The sequence below is a fragment of the Protopterus annectens genome, chromosome 10.part0, assembly GCF_019279795.1.
Source record: "Protopterus annectens isolate FY-2018-M chromosome 10.part0, PAN1.0, whole genome shotgun sequence".
NCBI classification, from domain to species: Eukaryota; Metazoa; Chordata; order Ceratodontiformes; family Protopteridae; genus Protopterus; species Protopterus annectens.
The window spans coordinates 760,493,662-760,513,638 of NC_056744.1; the positions used below are offsets into that span (position 1 = coordinate 760,493,662).

Sequence of the window (19,977 nt, forward strand, 5' to 3'; positions counted from 1 at the left end):
GTGTATGGTCTTTTGGTACTGACATACCATGATTTACAGAACTAGGAAGCCAGTAAGATTCTCCAATCATGCAAACTGTTTGTGGAAATGGAGTGGGAAGTGTGTCTGCTTGTAGAGCTGGACCTATAATCGAGAAAGTTAATTTGCTAAAATGTTTTTAGCTCCTGAAACATACTCTACAGTAGATGACATATTAATCTTGAGAGTAAGGATGACTAATAGTCTTAATACAGAACTCGCCCAGAAATTCCTGGAGGATTTCTTTGACAAAACTTCTCTCTGCCTCTCACTCTCGTCACCGTTTTGCACCATGTGGCATATTGGCTAAGGAACACCCCTCCATGACAAAACGTCTACTAGTGCTTTATTGTCTGACCTGAAAATTAATTGTTTATTCTGTAGCTGATTTTGACATATAGGAACAGCAGCCCAAATTGGAGAAATCTCTAAAAATGTGATATATTTCTGGTTTGTAATGACCAATTGTTACTGGACGGTGCTAAACCAGTGACCATTGAAGTATCCTCCCATTCCAAATTTGTCAGAGTAATGTGTAAAACATTGTGGGGATTCATTGTTTACCCAGCTGCCCTGCCAGAGGAAGAGACATTAAAATCCCTGAGAAAATTAACCCCTAACCTCGAAGTCTTTTATTGATTCTAACTATGTGCTATTTTTTTCAGCCTCCTTTTAACAAATCTGCTATTGCTCTGGTGAAGGTCCTTCCTGGGACTATGGCTCTGCATGCCATATTCAGAAGACCTAATAGTAGCATGACTTGTCTTATTGTTGCCCTCTTGGAAGAAAGGAAGCTTTTTATGACTTCTAAAATATTTGTCGTTTTTATCTGCAAGTAATTGACTACATTCCAGTGTAGTGTCAATCTCGATGCCTAGGAATGTGAGAACTTTTTCTCGGCCTTCTATTTTACTCTGAGCCAATGGATCCCCTAATGAATTGCAGAGGTTGATAAAAGACTATAAGTTTTCTTCTATTAAGGTTTCTCCCTCACCAATGCTTACAAAATCGTCAAGGTACTGAACCTCATTGTAATTGGGATTATTGTTCTTCTAGTACCGTAACAGAATGGAGCTGAAACATTCAAAAATCGAGCACACCACTGAACACCTCAAAGGCATGGGTGTATTGTAAAAATACATGTCATCAATCTCCACTTCAAACAGGTGGCAGTCCTGAGGGTAAGTGGGTAACAGCTGTTAGGTTGATTGTATTTATGCTTTAGCTAGTCAAGGGTTAGTAAGTTCTTTAATGATTTGACACCATATCTTCAAGTGAGCAGTAATATGCTTGCCAGCCTTTTTCAGACTATGCCATTCTTAATAGATTATCCTTCTGGGTATAACAAATGATGGATGAGCCAGTATCAACCTGACTTCTTTTTGGGTACTTAACCTACAGGGGAAAATTACAAAAGGATCGAGTTGTAGAAATTGGTAAGGTCCTCCGATCTAACCTATATTGCATTCTTTAAAAATGAGAGACTGAAATATGCTTTCTTTACCTATTATTGATGATAGGTTTCGCATGGTGTCCATATGAATTGATTGCTGGATTTTAATAAGAAGCCATGAGTGAAACCCTTAATTAGGAAATCAGCTGTCAACTGATTGAGATGACCTTTTATAAAACTTGTAAGAACATCTGCTTTAATGGGGGAGTGGTTCCAAGAAGAATTATCTAGATCTGTGAAACTTTTGTGGTGCTGAAGCCACAAAAAAAGAGGTCTGTTTCTTTCCAGGGCAAATCTATGTTAAACTGTGCTCCGGCTTGGGACTGACTGGCATTTACAGTAGTTTTGCTGTCCTTGAACCAACACTTTATGGCAGGATGCCTCCTGCCATAAACATTACAAATCTGAGGAAATCTACAAGCAGGCCAGCCACAGTTTCGTGAATTAAATGCCCATCAAGATTTCACTTTTAAAACCAGATGGTCCTCCTGATAACTATTCTCAGATGTGACTGAATCCACCATAACTGTAAGCCAAGTTTCTACATACCTAGTTTCTCATTTCAATTGTGGACCTTTGACTTTTAATTTTCTGAATCTTTGATTGCAGTAAACTGGGGCATGCCCTCTTTTAAAACATTGGCCTCTCAGACAATGAGGAAAAAAAAGCTAATAAGGGGGGCCAAGGTAGGGTACTTTTCAAGAATTTTTTGACATGTAGTATATAAAACTTATAACCCAGTTGTCCCATGACTTTAATTTCTGATTCTTGGATTGCCACTTACCCCAAATCACTAGAGCTTCAACTAGGTCTTTAGACAGTTTTGAGTCAGTGTCTTTTATCCTTTGGATTTCTTCAGCATCAATTAAACCAAAATATCTACAAATCTCCTTTCCAAATTTTGTCTTTGATTGCTTGAGAGATGCGAGCTGTGATGACTGAACCCCCTGCCTTGTTTTCTTTTGTGGTGTTTAAGTTGTTGATGTCTTGACTGGAGTGGTTTGTGGAGGACGAGGCTACAGACTCATCAGATGAGACCCCAGGCAGCAGGGAAAATGGATAAAAATTAAGGGTGCCTGATGATGTTGCACAAGCAGTGGGGTACCCACCATGATTATTTGGTCTACAATATGAGCTTGGATGGCCCTGTCTTCTACATTAAGAACATCAATAAAAGCATTTAAATACTTAACCATCTGCCCCTTTTGGATTTGCTCAAGTCTACTATTACCTCCTGTAATTCCCTTACCTTAGGCTGACACATGTTAGATTTGATCACTGGATTCCTGGATGTGTCCTTCCTTCCTAGTCTTTCTTCTAGCCTTTTTGGGTGGTGGACTTTCATCTGTCAATTTGGACTTGATTATTTGAGAAGAAATTCTCTTCTGATTTGGCTGGGCAGCATCAGATGGCTCATTATGTTCTTCCGAAAAATTTTTAAATACCAGTCTGGCCTCCTCCGAAATACAATTCCATCTCTCCTTGATGTCCTGAATAAGAGCCATAACTGTGTTCATACAGAAATGAATTAATAAGAAATATAAAGCAATAGAAAATTAATAAACATGCTGCTAAACTACAATAGCTGCTTAAAACTGCAGTTGATTTAATGTTTATACATAAGTGAGTATATATGTTTTATTTATTTATTTTTTTATATCTGTTAACTTTCTGTGTTGTGAGCAAACTGATGTGAAATTTGAAATAAAAGTTTATCTACCTACATACATACGTATATATATATATATATATATATATATATATATATATATATACACATACACATATATATACACACACACACACACACATATATATAAATATATATGTGTATGTATATATATATATATATATATATATATATATATATACATACATATATTTTATATATATATATATATATATATATATATATATATATATACATATATTAATATATATATATATATATATATATATATATATATATATATATACATATATTATATATATATATATATATATATATATATATATGTGTGTGTGTGTGTGTAGGTTTACAATCAAAACCTTAAAGTGCCTTCATGCCGAATGATCATGTTGCCAAACTGGAATGCTGAAAATAAAAACGTCTTTTTGTCCCTGACTATGGTAATATTGACTGCTCGACATTCACTGTTAGGGAAATGTGGCCATTGGATTAAATGTGCTATTCAACGCTCAGTCTTGTGGTTCACTGAGTTTTGATTCGATGATCAGCCATTTTGAGATCTGCCTTTATTTATTGAAATATATATATATATATATATATATATATATATATATATATAGAGAGAGAGAGAGAGAGAGAGAGATGTCAGAAGGTTAAAATTCATGCAAGTACTAATCAGGATAGAGGGCGGTCTCAGTGGTGCAGCAGTTAGTGTTGCCGCCTCACAGCAAGAGGTTTTCTGGTTCGATCCTTGGCTGGGGTGCCTTCTGTGTGGAGTCTCCATGTCTTCCCTGTGGTCAAGAGGGTTTCTTCTGGGTGTACCAGTTTCCTCCCACATCCCAAAGACATGCTGTAGGTGAACTGGACACTCTAAATTGGCCCTAGGCATGAGTGTGGCATGTGTGTGCCTTCTGTGGAAGGTTGGGTGCTGGGCTGGCAACTCGTCACCGTAAAACTCCACTGCCAGTCATGAACAGACAGGTAATCCATTGTGGCAACCCCTTACCGAGAAATGCTGAAAGAAGAAGAAGACTAATGAGGATAGAACTAGGGGCACTTGAATTTGTAAAGGTGGGAAAGGTTATACTAGGCCTTATCAACTGTTAGTATAGCTGTTTGAAATGTTAATAAAATGTAGTCAAATGTTGCAAAAACTGATGGTGGGGGTGGGGTTATAGGTAAGGTGGGTGGGTGTAATTGGAGGGATGACTGGAGGTGGCAGGAAGCAAACAGATTTGCTTGGGCATAGAACTGCAGGGAAAGGCATGAAAACGAGCAGCCAGGAAGTCACTGAGATCAAAACATCCTCTCTTAGCTTTTTTTTTTTTTTTCCAAATCAATTGGTTGAAGGATAGGAGGAGACCTGAAAGACCTGCAAAGCACACAACATCTGCAAGTTGAGGGGGGAGAAGGTAGCAAAACCCTATGAGAAAAAAATATATAGCAGTATAACAAGGGTTATTAAATACCCCACAAATTAACAGAAGGCAAGGTAAAAACACCAGGGAAAACCATCTAAGGAAAAAAAAAAGGCAACTCGCCCAACAGTCTCTGGACAGAAGAGCAACCCAACAGTGAGACGCTTTCTGTCAAAGGGATGATTGTGATGAAGAGAACACTGCAATTTGTACATAACTATAGTGCTCTGGTCATGTGTTTCTAAAGCTGAAGACTTGCATAGACAATATTACCTGTATATTACTGTTTTTATTATACTTGTGAGGTTTCCCTTGGAAACTATTCTATATAGATAGCAGTATGTACACTGTAATGCATCTTTTGTGGATACTGATGCATATTTTTCCACACATCTATTTCATCTATAGGTATATTTAATTCTTAGCATAAAGAGCTGTTTGTGGTCCAAAACTTCCCATGACATTATGCAAATCATTGTAAATTCATTTAGAATAAGTTTTCTTTCTTTATCTATATATACATAGTCTAATTATTTCTATCTCTCTCTTTATATGTAAGATATATATTAGGATACATACATACACACACACACACACACACACACACACACACACACACACACACACACACACACACACACACACACTCACACACACACACACACACACACACACACACACACACACACACACACACACACACACACACACACACACACACACACACACACACACACACACACACACACAGATATACATGTACATAGACACACACACATGCACACACACTGTATATTTGTGTGTGTGTATGTGTATGCTTGTATGTACACGTAACCATAATGTATATGTTTGTGTCTGTCTGTCTATATAAACATACTGTAAGCAAAGACAACATACATTGCATTAGTGCATTATCCAAGAGACTGTATAGTCAGTGTTATAATTCACTTGTATATTACCCATGAACTCTGCTTTCTACATTGCCCCTTTAAATATTCCAAAAATAATTAATTGCCCATTTAATTACACTATACACTCAGTGTAGCTTATTGCAAGACTTTTCAGAATCCTACCCATCGGCTTCTCTGAATCTTTATGTAGGAATCCAATCTTTTTACTTTAGGAATGTGTAATGAGATTCATTGCCACAGAATGTCTCAGAATGTAGTATCTGCTCCATGAGTAGAAAAAATTCTAGTCATTCAGTACCTCAGCATTGAGAGGTAATGCTTTGTGTGCATTCTGCTCCACAAGGTGATGTCATTTCTGGGGACAGAGATGAAATTTTGGTTTGCAACAGCAAGGCTGGATGGCAAACAATTAATTTTTTCCTTTGGGTGATTGGCTAATTAATGAATTGTGAATGGAGAGGGAACTATATAAGGTCATAGTTTTATCCAGTCTGCATCTGATGAAGTCTTATGAAACGAAAATGTACATATGTTTTGAACTGCGTTATTGTCGGATGTTTTGTCTTCTATTAAATTGGTGAAAAGCACTTCTGCGTTCTGTGGCCGTTTCTATAAGATTACCTTTTGGATTTATTAGTGACTGTTGGTGCCTTTGTGCAACTTTTTTGTGCTTCATGGCAAACAATCTCTTACTCAACACTCCCAACATTTAGGAGTCTCTCTGTCAGTAGGCATTCCTTCAGTTTCATTGTAATATTGACAGAAATGTTTGTGCTTGACGATTCTGTGTTAATGTTTATTGCCAAATATATTATTTTAGTTTCTGCATCTTTTGTTATAAGACATTATGGAATAATATATTCCTGATGTTTGTTGACAAAGTTTTTTTTTTTTCTTGGCAGACATGGTGATGACATGATCGTGACACCTTTTGCTCAGGTATGATCGCTTAACATATTTCATTCATAATCATTTACTTAACCTATACATGTTATTTTGATATTCTCATAGTGTTTAAATATTGTTTAAGACTGTAAAAGCTGAATTCATGCAAAAAGTTTATAGTTAAACAGTCAATAGCTATTATAAAATTTATGTCCCACATTACAATCACTGGATAGAATAGACAACTTCTATTATTCTTTTAATCATGGTCCAGCTGAGACCAAGGGTGTATTTTTACCCATGAGAGGGAGAGTTTCCGGTCAGGGTAAAGGTGACATGTAAAAATTCCCTCACCTCTGGGCAGTATGATATTTATTAGTATTATAAAACTGATTTATTTGGAAATATATTTTTTAACAAAAGCCACTATATTGTAATACTTTTCGGTAGCATTTAAACTGTTCAGTGGAAGATGCAATTGATATGACTTGCTCATGGTAATCTTAGTTCAAGTGTCTAAACATATGCAATATCCTAATAGGTATGTAGTTTTTGTTACTTTGTAAATATCCTAATAGATATATAGTTTTTGTTACTTTGTAAATGTCCTAATAGGTATGTAGTTTTTGTTACTTTGTAAAATAAACAAGCACCAACCAACCAAGAAAAGCAAGCACGACCTGCCCAAAGGTGAAAAACTGTCACGGAGCCCAGCCAAATATAAAATAGAATAATTAAACTTGTAATTGCAAATCTGACTTTTTAAATCATTTTTTATGAATTTGTTATTGATGTGATAATTGTGACAAATTCCCTTGTGCTTTTTTACATGAGGTGTAATAGTAGTTGATCGGCACTAAAATACTGAATCAGCGGTTAAGAAATACACAGAGGTTCATATACTATTTAGTGATAAGTGGGTTTATGTTAATAATTATGGCCTAGGAGCTAGATGGAGAATATTTTTCTGTATAGATATACTTGAATTGTCATTTTAGTTCACCTTTTTTTGCAATAAGGTTCTGAGTTGTTAAATTCTCCATATTTTGAAAGTATAGTTGCCCTATATTTTAATTTTGAAAAAAAAGCAAGGGAGGGCATAATTCTGTAAATGAGTGAATAATCTGAAGCTTCTGCCATAATGAGAAACTGATTTTGACCAGATCAAGTCTATACCTCATTGAAGCTAGACTAATTTATGATCAGTAAATTTTCATTTAAAGCAAGAAAATGTGGCCAAAGAGAGGATCCACAGTGGGCGATAGCTTAAAACTTTAAACATTTAATAACAATTAAAAAAACAAAGACAAACCACGTTTAATACTTCACATTTCCAGCATAAACTATTAGGAAGTTAAAAGAATAGTAAGCGCTTTCATCTTGATAACACTCAAGACTTCTTCAGATGACATGGCAAAACTATTCTGTAATTTTTAAAGAACCACAAAATAGAAAATATGATCACTAGCCAATGTCATCAGCTTAAGGCAACAATGCCCTCTTTAGTCATAAGGCAATCGCCAGTCTTTCACTTCGTATTCCAAGTCAACAATCATCTATAATAAAGACTTTAGTTTTTAAAGACTAGAAATAGAAATGTTTTCATTGATTCCTGGCCATCCATCAACCTGGAAGATAAGTTGTCAATAAACTTCCCATCTTTCAAGCTGCAGGTGCCACGGGCCACCCCTTGAGTTACGGAGAACTTGCTCCACTATAACAAAATGAAATAAATGTTCTGGGAATTCTAATATGTTCTTAACTAAGGCATTTAGTTTTTTTTTTTCTTTCAGATGTCATAAAGGTGTTCATACACCCTTTCCCTTAACATCCAGTCAGTTTTTCTGATATAAAAACAACTGCAAACCTGACATAATGCAGCATAAACCACTCCTTTGCTGTTACAGTTAGATTTTCCTTTTATAGCAATATGTTTATTCCTGATGGAGCAGTCTTGCCCCACATGCATCCATTTACAACAGGGACAATACCTGCATTTCCTCATTTAGTTAATAGTAAGACCAGTAGATTTAGTATGCGCTGTCATCCCTAAAATGTTCTTTTGAGTTTTTCTCCTTCCTAAGCGCAATATATGGTCTATCAGCAAAACATTGTTGAAAATCTCTGCCCTCTCTTAATAGCTCCCAATTCTTGTTCAATATCCATTTAATAGTATTATTATCAAGACTATAGTTAGTTATAAAAGAGCATGAAAAATCTAACATATCCCTTGTCTTTTCGAGTGTAAAGACAAGCTTGTTTTCTTCTTGGACTAGGTCAAGAATAGGAAGCATAAATGTTACTTTTTCTGTTTGCAATAACCTCCTCCTTTATTTTGGCTATAAAGGATGTAGGGTTGCCTCTTCTCTGAAACATAGTTTCCATCAAATCACATTCCCCTAAGAAGTGGAATTCTAAGGCTGATGGATGGCCAGGAATAAATGAAAACATTTCTATTTCTAGTCTTTTAAAACTAAACTCTTTATTAAGATGATTGTTGAATTGGAACACTAAGTGAAAGACTGGTGATTGCCTTAGGACTTGCTGGACTAAAGAGGGCATTGTTGCCTTAACCAAATGAGACTGGCTATTGTCAATTGATCTATTTTGTGGTTTAAAAAATTCAGAATAGTTTTGCTGTGTTATCTGAAGAAGTCTTGAGTGTTATCAAGACAAAAGTGCTTATCGTTCTTTTAACTTCCTGTTAGTTTATGCTGGAAAAGTGAAGTGTTGACCGTGGGTTGGTCTTTGTTTTTAAACTTGTTATTAAATGTTTAAAGTTTTAAGCCACCGGTCCACTGTGGATCCTCTCTTTGGCCACGTTTTCTTACTTTAGTAGTGTGTGAGTTTCAAAGTGTTTTGTGTTTCAAAATTCTCATTTAAACAAGGAGCTATGGCTCATTAAAGGAAGTAATTTCATATTTTATTTTTCAGGTGCTTGCAAGTTTGCGAAGTGTCAGGAATAATTTTACAATGCTGACCTATTTACAAGCAGCGCCAAACAAGTAAGTTTGGGTTACCCATAGGTATAAACAGTATATGTCTTTACATTAACATGGACACTTTTTCATGTATGTGATCACATAGCTACAGTCGTATGAAAAGCAGCTGCTATAAATGCAACATGAGTCATACATCACTGAACGTTATGTCAATTTGTTTGTAATGATAGGTACATTAAATAATTTGATAAACACTGACTGACTCATTGTGTGATGTTATAAAAAGGAGGGAAATGATGAAATACCTCATATATTTTAAATTGCTTATGCATTTGTCTGTATTATTAAAAGATGCACCCTTGTACATTTTTAAGACACTGAGTTGAAAGAGTTTCAAGGTAAAGGTTAATTTACATGTCTCCTGTGATGACATGAAAACTGAGCTTTGAAAATATTTTTGTACAAACATTTTCATATTTTGTGAGGCACATTCTGGCTAGGTTATCTATGCCTTTGCTCAGGGAATTTTTTGCATTCTTGTTTACATTTAAAACCATTAGGGACCAGAGCTCCTTGTTAAGTTTAGCAAGAGTGCTTTTGATCTGGAGAGGTACATTTATGATTGCATGCAATGAGTTTTCTTCTTTTACTGCAGAACCTGTTTATATTTGTGTTCTACTGTAGGGCATATATTTAAATTTGGCATTTTATTTAGTTTGGAGGATGGGGAACAAATGCATCTATGCAGCTATTAACATGTGCATAGAATTTGGCAGTAAAGGATTCCACATATGCACTGGGGTCATACGATTCACGGGGGTGTTGAATTTAGTCAGGACACTGCTCAGTTTTAGTATATTAGCCCTCTCATAATCTCTGAATACTGAGGTATTTCAAGATGCTTATGTCTTCAATCTTATGGTGAATGTGACTGATTTATGGTCTGATTTGATTGGGGAGAAAGTTACGACTGCATTATTATTATGAACTGAGTCCAGGATTTTGTCTCCCCTAGTTGCAGTGCAAAACTAGTAGAGTTTCTATTTATGAAATTCAGAAATCTGTGGGCATACATATTATAGGATTTATAAGTGTCTTGGTTGATTGAGGGGTAGGTGAAGTCTCCTAAGAGAATCGTGTTTGGCCTACTGATTGAGGGGTAGGTGAAGTCCCCCTAAAAGAATGGTATTTGGCCTAATGCACAGGAACCCCATACTTGTCGGGTAGGAGGTAGGAGACAAAGGGGCAAACAGGGGTCCTATAGTTAGCTATGAAGTGATAAGTGATTTTATTAACTGTAAGTAGGACATGGAGGAGGTCTAGGCCATTATCCTGTATAACAAACTTGAAGTTAAGTTTTTTGTTTTAATAAATCTAGAGAGACCACCCACCTTTACTGCCTTCTTCAGATACAGTGGGCCTAAACATGTGATAGGTGTTGAAAATCTGCACTGGTGTGTTACTCTCAGTGGTTTTGAACAACGTCTGTGTGACAATGCATATATCAGTGCATTCTTGGGTAAACAGTGTCTGTTGGGAGTGAAGTTTTTGTTGTAGCTGCTAACATTGAGCAGCAATATCTTTATGTTATCCAGATTCTGTTTTGTTAAGGTAGAAGCTTCTGAAGACTAACACTGACTAAAAAAAGCAGTATCTGCGGAGACAAAGGTACAGAGGAAGAAGAGGCAGGGTTCCCATTATTGCCAGGCTGATCATGCTTGTGACTGAGGAGCAATCGGTCAATGACAGATACATTTTAGCAATGTTTGAAAAAAATGAGAGAATAAAATCTCAGTTTGGATGATATGCAGATGACTGCATGTTAATATTAGAGGATGTGACTGTAACAATGGACTCTATAAGACAGACATTCGAGAAGCGTAGGCAAATGGCTGCACTTGAGTACAACAACAAAATGACACTAATAACAGGATTAGGAAAAGGGAAAGGGGGGATAGGCAAAATAAAAAGGCAGATGTCTCCAAGTACCTAGGTTTCTATGTTGGGAATACAATGGAGGAGACAAAAGAGAAAAACAGACAAGAATTTGGAAAAAAGGCAAGGGATACTCTCCAGGGAGGGTTAAGAAAACTAACAAATCTTTTGGGAGAATTAATGCATCAAGGATAATGATATTCCCAATGATCCTCCACCTATTTGATAACATACAAATAGATCCTACGGACTACAGGGTACAACAAATGGTAAACGACATACACGACTTGGTCAATAAAGGAAAGAGTAAAAGAGTGAGCATGGTAAAAATGAGTGAATATGAAAAGCACATGAGAATTAATATGGAAAGCCAGGGAGTTAGCCCCCCCCCCCCATATGCCAGCATATGCACTGACATGTAACATCATTTTTTAGAAAGAAACAGAAGAGGAGTTAGTACAAAAGAGAGCAAGGCAATACGAGACATAGAGAAACTTACTAAAGGACATGAAATGGAATGCATGAAGTGGGGTAAAATGAGCTACAAAACACTAATGGGGACAGAAGAGTGGGGGCAAATATATGGAAGAAAACTAAGAAATCTGGAGGTAAAGTGGGATAGCAAAGGATGAAGATCTTGCATGCAAAAAAAGCATTCTATGAAAGGATTTAAAACAATGGATGAGTTAATACATAAATACAGAATACCTAAAGCCAAATGATGGAACTACTTTTTTACTCAGAGAGACCTGGATAAAGAATACAGCGAGAGCAGCAGGGGAGGGGAAAAGAGAAGAAGGGATGGCAAAAGGAGAGAGGATAGCATCAAGGAGGAAGTGGAAAAGGTTAGGGAATCAAAGGACCAAACAGATGCATGAAACACTAAGGGAAAGAAGAGCTAGGCTCAAGAAGAAAGGATGAGAACACACGGAGACAGGGAAGACCAATGAAAGGGAATTACAACAGAATAGAATGTAGGCAATGAGGTACATGCAAAAAATACATGGAGTGAGTGATCACAGCCAGAGAATACTGCACAGATGGCACCAACTAACCCCATGAGATTGGTAGAGGAAGAAAGAAAGAAGAATTGCAGATACTGGAGGTTTCAGAAGGAAGAAGTATTAATGATGCACATGTTCTGCAACAGTGGATGGGCACAAGACAAATGGAAGCAGGCCCAGAGGATTTGGAAAGGCATTTTTCAAAAGCAAGCTGAGCATACTTGGGAATTCTGTATTTGGGGCACAGAGGAAGATGGCAGCATGTGGAAAGATAGAGAAATAAACATTACCAGACTGCTGAGTACTTAAATTAAAACCATCATCACTTAAAAATGGAAGAGGAGAAAACAAAATGAAAGCAATAATTATACAAGAATACCCTGGGCATGGGAAAGAGATGGGAAAAAACTAACAAAGATGAAGAAAAGAGCATAGTGGAAATAAAAAAAAAGCAATGGAAAACACATACAAGGAGGAAAGAGTGGGCAAAACCAAAGGATGACAAAGGGGGAAACAGGGATAGGGTAGGAAATGAAGCAGCCAACCACTGTTGAGAAATGCTGCAGCATGCGAGAAGATTGTATGTGAATGTAAGTGTACTGTACGGAGTTTAAAAAGTCAATAAATAAATAAATAATAAGCACATAATAAGCCAATCAAATAAATAAGTGGAATATATCAGGATCTAGTTCATGTGATGCCTGAAATGCATTATAAGATTAAGGAATTGTATTTCATATTTGTAGCTTTGCCTCCCTCATCATAAATGTGTTCCCTAAGTTTGGCATATAAGGTATTTCATGTATCACATTCTTGTCCACACAATATGACAATGCTTCAGTTTACAACTACTACAAACTTGAATCCAAAGGAAAGGCAATTTGTTTCTTACATTTTCAAACTTCACTGGGATTAAGTTGTTAGAATTAATCTGGGGTTTAAAACTAAAACTCAAAATATTCTGTTTCTGTTTTATTATTAACTTTTGTTCTATACCTGGCTACATATTCCCAAGTGAAAATAAAAGCAGAGATGCAGATGTTTATCGTTTCATATGTCATTATGTCATTGATGTAATGGTCAGGCTACATGCTTATGCCATGTGTATTACTGTAGGGAGAAGGCACAGAAATACTGAATGGACCATTGTTCATGATCTTTGCTCTAAAACAGTATAAGCTACTACAAAACAATAAAATATGTTGGGGATGGAGAATAAGATTTTATAACATTCAGTGTTAACAATGAATGCAATTCTGTTACAGTCACTGTTAACAAACTGCTTTATCTATGTATGATGATGACTTCTTATGCAATTACAGGGCAGTCTGATGGAAAATAAGCACGGTAGTATAGAAGAGGCAGGTTGTGATCATCTTTTAAATCTTCTGTAAAAAATAAAACATCACATAATATTAAACAACAGTGCATCCAGATCTGATGATAAGATTGCTCAGGGGTTGGGAGGGTGGCCTAATGGTTAAGGTGTTTGCCTTACAAACACAAGGTGCAGGGTTTGAGTCTCACAAGGGATAATTGTCTAGGCTTAAAATGGCTCACAAGGGCAGTAAGCTTAGTAGTAATCTATGAATCTATGAGTGCAGATCACTTAGTCAATCTTATAACCAGGGATATGTACAGCACCAAGGCACAATGCCTTTTAACAAGTCCAGCCGAAGAAGTACATGTGCTGGCTGCTAAGGGTTTGACCTGAAACACAGGAACAATACCTAGGAGCATACAGAATGGCATGTTCTCACTTCCTGTCACTTCCTACAATGTCGGACATGCTGTCACTCCTACAATGTTGGGCATGCTGTTACTTCCTACAATGTTGGGCAAGCTGTCACTAACTACAATGTTGGGCATGCTGTCACTTCCTACAATGTTGGGCATGCTGTCACTTCTTACAATGTTGGCCATGCTGTCACTACCTACAATTTTGGGCATGCTGTCACATCTTGGGCATGCTGTTACTTCCTACAATGTTGTGCATGCTGTTACTTCCTACAATGTTGAGCATGCTGTCACTTCCTACAATGCCGGGCATGCTGTTACTTCCTACAATGTTGGGCATGCTGTCACTTCCTACAATGTTGGGCATGCTGTTACTTCCCACAATGTTGGGCATGCTGTCACTTCCTACAATGTCGGGCATGCTGTTACTTCCTACAATGTTGGGCAAGCTGTCACTAACTACAATGTTGGACATGCTGTCACTTCCTACAATGTCGGGCATGCTGTCACTTCCTACAATGTTGGGCATGCTGTCACTTCCTACAATGTCGGGCATGCTGTCACTTTCTAAAGTTTTGGGAATGCTGTCATTTTTTACAATGTTGGCCATGCTGTCACTAACTACAATGTTGGGCATGCTGTTACTTCCTACAATGTTGAGCATGCTGTCACTTCCTACAATGTCGGGCATGCTGTTACTTCCTACAGTGTTGAGCATGCTGTCACTTCCTTCAATGTCGGGCATGCTGTCTCTTCCTACAATGTCGGGCATGCTGTCACTTTCTAAAGTGTTGGGAATGCTGTCACTTTTTACAATGTTGGCCATGCTGTCACTAACTACAATGTTGGGCATGCTGTTACTTCCTACAATGTTGAGCATGCTGTCACTTCCTACAATGTTGGGCATGCTGTTACTTCCTACAATGTTGGGCATGCTGTCACTTCCTACAGTGTCAGACATGCTGTCACTTCCTACAATGTCGGGCATGCTGTCACTTTCTAAAGTGTTGGGAATGCTGTCACTTTTTACAATGTTGGCCATGCTGTCACTAACTACAATGTTGGGCATGCTGTCACTTCCTACAATGTTGGCCATGGTGTCACTTCCTACAATGTTGGGCATACTTTCACTCCTGCAGTGTTCGGCATGCTGTCACTTCCTATAATATTGGGCATGCTGTCACTTCCTACAGTGTTGGCCATGCTGTCACTTCCTACAATGTTGGGCATGCTGTAGCTTCCTACAATGTTGGACATGCTGTCCCTCCTACAGTGATGGTTATGCTGTCACTCCTTACAATGTTGTGCATATTGTCATTCCCTACAATGTTGCTGCCAATCCTACAATGCTGGGCAGGAAGACTCAAGACATTTCAAATCAGAACAATGCAAAGGTTGTTTTACTGTGCAGTTTGTGTTATCTGACAGCCACCTTAAAAACTGTTTGTCCTTCAAAGTAATACTTTCTTCAGCAGTGAACAAAGAGGACAGCCAACACAAGTGTTGCTATAACTTATAACCAAGAGCTATGAGACCATACAGAAAACATGTGTCCTTCATGGGTGGGATTCCCAAAATTCCAAAAAGTTATCCACATCCATGTTTAAAACCAAGGGGTTGACTAGTCCTCATCTGATATATTGTAAAGGGGACTGTTAGGATCCTATACCTGATTCACAACTCAGAATCAGGCTTGCAATACTGAAACACATTGAGTTTTACAGCAACAATGTCCAGCACTGTAAAACCCCAAAGCAACAGAGCAGCTCATCAAAGTCTGTGGTAGGGCTGATGAAGCAACAGCTTCAGCTCTAAGAAGTACAAACACAGAAGCTGCTTTATTGAATTATTATTTGCATTTTTCTATTAGTTGTTTTTGTTTTGATTTTTTTATATTTAATCATTTGTTTTTTATTTTGTTTTTTCTGTTTTATGGTCTGAAGAAGTGACGTAGTTCATGAAAGGTTCCCTATTATGTGATTGAAGACACTGTTCTTTGAACTCGTAACAGTCGAACCAAAAACATCACAAACACTAAACCGTGAATGGTTACCTATGCAAATTTTTTCCTAGGGAAAAAATTCAGTTGGCTGTTTTTGCGGTTTGCCCTGTTCCCCAATGTTGAGCGATCTCGGAGTTCGTATATTTAGTTAGGGGGGATGTGAGAGGGCGCAGTCCCTCATGTTGAGGGCTGTGGGGGACAAAGCCCCTCATTTGATTAGGATTGGGAAGTGTGTTTCATTTGTTTACAGTCTCAAAAATTTTTTCCCTAGGAAAAAATTTGCAGATGTCGCCATGGCCATTCGAGGTTATTTGTTTTCGATGTTTTAGGTTCGACTATAACACGTTCGAAGAACAGTGTCTTCGATTGCGTAATATAGACCCCCCCATGAAAGCGCTTACCCGAATACATTTTTTTGGATGCACTCAGCCATGGTGCTCTGAACTTCTATGTTTTCTAAGTACTTTCAAAACAACAATAGCCTGTTTCACTGATACATATCCTTTGTTTTAATAGTTAATTTTCTATAAACCTTCCATATTCCCACAGCACCTTATTTTTCATCAGATGTCTCCCCTGTTGTCTGTTTATACTCAACTTTCTATGTACAATAAATCAAACTATACATTTATCCAGCCTATATAATCACTATTGATTTTACCCATTATGTCCTATCTTCTGTATTAGATAAGTCTTGGTAGTCCAAATACATGATGTCATCTATTTTGTTTGAAAATACACATGCAATGTATCTTCTTTTCTTCCTTTATCATTTACTATCTGATATTTCTGTCTCTTATCTCATTACAGCCGAGTGCACCTCCAGGCATTTCTGTAGTCACTTCCTACTGCTGCTCTAGGCATCAAATATTGCCTGTTCATATTTGCATTAATAATTCCAAACCCAAGCTACATACAATGTATCAGAATATTTTATGCTGAAGTATACATGATGGCAAACACAGCTGTATTGATATTTGACTTCAGCCGATGAGTATTTGTTTGAGCTGTAAGGTGAAAACTTCATTTTTTTTTTAAGTTTCAAGCCACACCCACTGGGAGTTAAAGGTACACACCACACTCAAAAGAGCTGTACTGGAGGGAATGAGTTATTCTTACCCTAGATTCTCAATGTCATTGCCCTTTCCCTCACATATCTTCCATTTGAGCCTGTGACTTTTATATCCTCTTTCACTAGCAACTGCGTTTTCACCATGAACTATCTGACAGACTATTTTTTCATCTCTTATTGTCAAAGAACTATCCTGTTTCCATTTTTTACTGCTTTTTTCCAAGCTAAAACCAATGTACTAACTAATTTCTGTTGTGTCTCTGGCACCTGATCATCATACCCTGATAAGAAAATCTATTATATTAACACATCTACCCATTCTACACTATCTGAAATAATTTTTCTAGTTCATTCTTGGATTCCTGCAATTTTGTACATTCTCAAAAGATATATATAAATATACTCATGTACCCCTTTCATCTGCTCTTCACCTCCAACACTTATCCTATACTTCAAGGACCATGTTGGCTAATCAAGCTGGCTTACAGAAGTATCAGTGAAGGCATTGACATGCAAAGATTTTGAATCTCCGTGTTTTGTAACATATCAGGCAGTTGCTTTTCATACATTCCTTCTAATTCTCTTTCCCAGCCTTCTTGTATTCTCTTCAAAGTCTCATCCCCTGGTCCTTTACCTGTACACATTTTCAGTGCCCTCACTATCAGTCTCTTACCTGGTCTTGTCTCTAGTCTCCTTTCATTTATCTCCTCTATTAGCATAGGTGTCCCTTCTTCTTTTTCTATTCTTTTCCTTATTATTCATTTCCAGCTTGCTGCCACATTCTCGTCTACCCAGATTAGCCTTCCTGGGAGATCATATTCCTCCTGAACTTCTATCTAGGCTTTCATACTTCCTGCTGTTACTATTTGTGGCTAAAATTTGACCTTATCCTGACATTTCCTGCATCTCCATCGTACGGTTTGCTTGTCCCACATCTTTCTTCCATTTATTAAGTTTCCTTTTTTTCCATAATTTTCTTCATCTCTTGCAGTATTGATGTTTCTGTTCACTGCATTGACTCTCCCAGCTGTATTGCCATCAGACCTCAATCACCTCTCATTTCAGCATTCTGAGCTACTAGCATTGTCTTCCAGACTGACGTTTATTGACAATCTGTCTTTCTTAGCAGGTTTGCTACTCTGCATGTATATATATATATATATATATATATATATATATGTTCACATACCTCAGGACTTCAAGTCCTCCTGTTCTCTCTCTTCTTTGACAGTTTTCCAACTGACTCTTGGTTTCCTTTCCTCCACATAAAATATATTTTATAATTTGCTTATATTTTGCAAATATAATTCCCTTCAATTATTCCTAAATACTTGGCACAGATAAACAACATTTTCAGAGCAACTACAACTAGGCCATGAACAGGATTTGATCCATATCTAATCTCAAGACATTCCACTTCATCATGTGCTTCTTAATTTTCTCATATGTATTAATTTTTCTCCACTGAGCCTGCTACTGTACTGCCCAATCAAATTATCAGATATTGTATCTCTTCCTTCCATGTGTCTCATGCTCCCTCTTCTCTCCCAGCCCTGGGACCATAGTAATTCCTATAGCCTGTGTTTTATCCGTATTGGTTTCATATCCTGACTTCCTGCCAAAATGTGTAGTAACTCCCATATCTTCTTCATAGCCTCCTTAGCATTTGTAATAGTCAACAGCACATAATCTTCTAGCCCCTACGAAGGCAGTTTGATCTTCATAAATCAACCTCAGCATGTAAGTAGCCAGTCTCTCTCTGCCATTATTTGCATAAAACATTCATAGTCATGATAAAGCACTGAAATTGGCCTATATGAAAATGGTATCTATGAATAATTGCCTTCCTAATATATAACCACTATAACCACCTCTTTCCAGCATGGAGGGGGGGTCTTTTCCTTACATTAACCCATTAAATAGTGCCACGCAAATCTTTGCTACCCTATCTTTTGCCTACCACCCATTGCTCAATTGGGATTCCATCTATTCTCAGGGATGTTGTAATCGTATCTATGGGTCTTATTAAATCTAAACTTCCCAGTTCATGTAGTCTACCAGCATATTATTTTCCTAACTGTTGAATCAATTGTAATATTTTTTAAATTCCTCCAAGATCTAATCCAGTCTTCTCTCCACCTCATTATTTCTCTGCTAACTTACCTTATATATCCCCTTTCTATTAGTTTTGCCTTAATCTTACTGTCAGTGCTTTAACAGCTCTGAGGATATTACTTAAGTAAAATCTTTCAATACCCACTCTCTCTGACAATATTTTCTCTACGATTCCCTGTATCTTTTGTTTTGCTGTTCTTTATCTCTTTCTAACCCCACCCTTATTCTTTCTTATGTTTTATATGGTGCTCAGTTCCTCTGTGACATTGCTTTACAATTTATCTCCATCCTCTTAGTGCTTTCCTTTAATACTGTCTGAACTCTTTCTTTGATTTCCCTCTTACTGTTGCTCCATTCTTCCCCATTTCAATTGTATTTACTTCAGATATCTTTCTCATTTCTCCCTTTAATCATGCCCTGTTCTTTTCCTCCTCCACCCACCAACCTGGAAAACTCCAGTGTGTGGGAGGTTTCATTTCTGGCCCAATCACTTGGTCAATACTTATAAATACTTATAAGCACAAGGTCCATCAATGTAACTCGTTCACATTCCATTATCTCAACTAGTTTCTGATATTCTGTATTAAAAGATCCCCTGATGGCTAGACCAGAACCTTTATTTCCCACAGTAGAATGTATAATCCTTCCTTTCCCAATATGAATCCACTATCCTCTATCATACACATGTCTCTCCATCCAATTGCATTTAGATATCCTTTTAAAACATTTCCTTCCTTTTTTCACTTTATGCCTTCTCAGGCCTGAATCTACATCCCATCTGCTCATCACCACATT

The 19,977-nt window shown here is 37.2% G+C and overlaps 1 protein-coding gene across 1 annotated transcript in view; it reads left to right on the top strand.

Moving 5' to 3' along the window:
• Positions 1-19,977, top strand: part of PDE4B (phosphodiesterase 4B) — a 2,058,783-nt gene that overhangs the window by 1,149,454 nt on the left and 889,352 nt on the right. The window contains exons 3-4 of the mRNA XM_044085572.1: positions 6,393-6,429; positions 9,310-9,380. Coding sequence (XP_043941507.1) covers positions 6,393-6,429; positions 9,310-9,380 — 108 coding nt within the window. The remainder of the gene's footprint in view (positions 1-6,392; positions 6,430-9,309; positions 9,381-19,977) is intronic.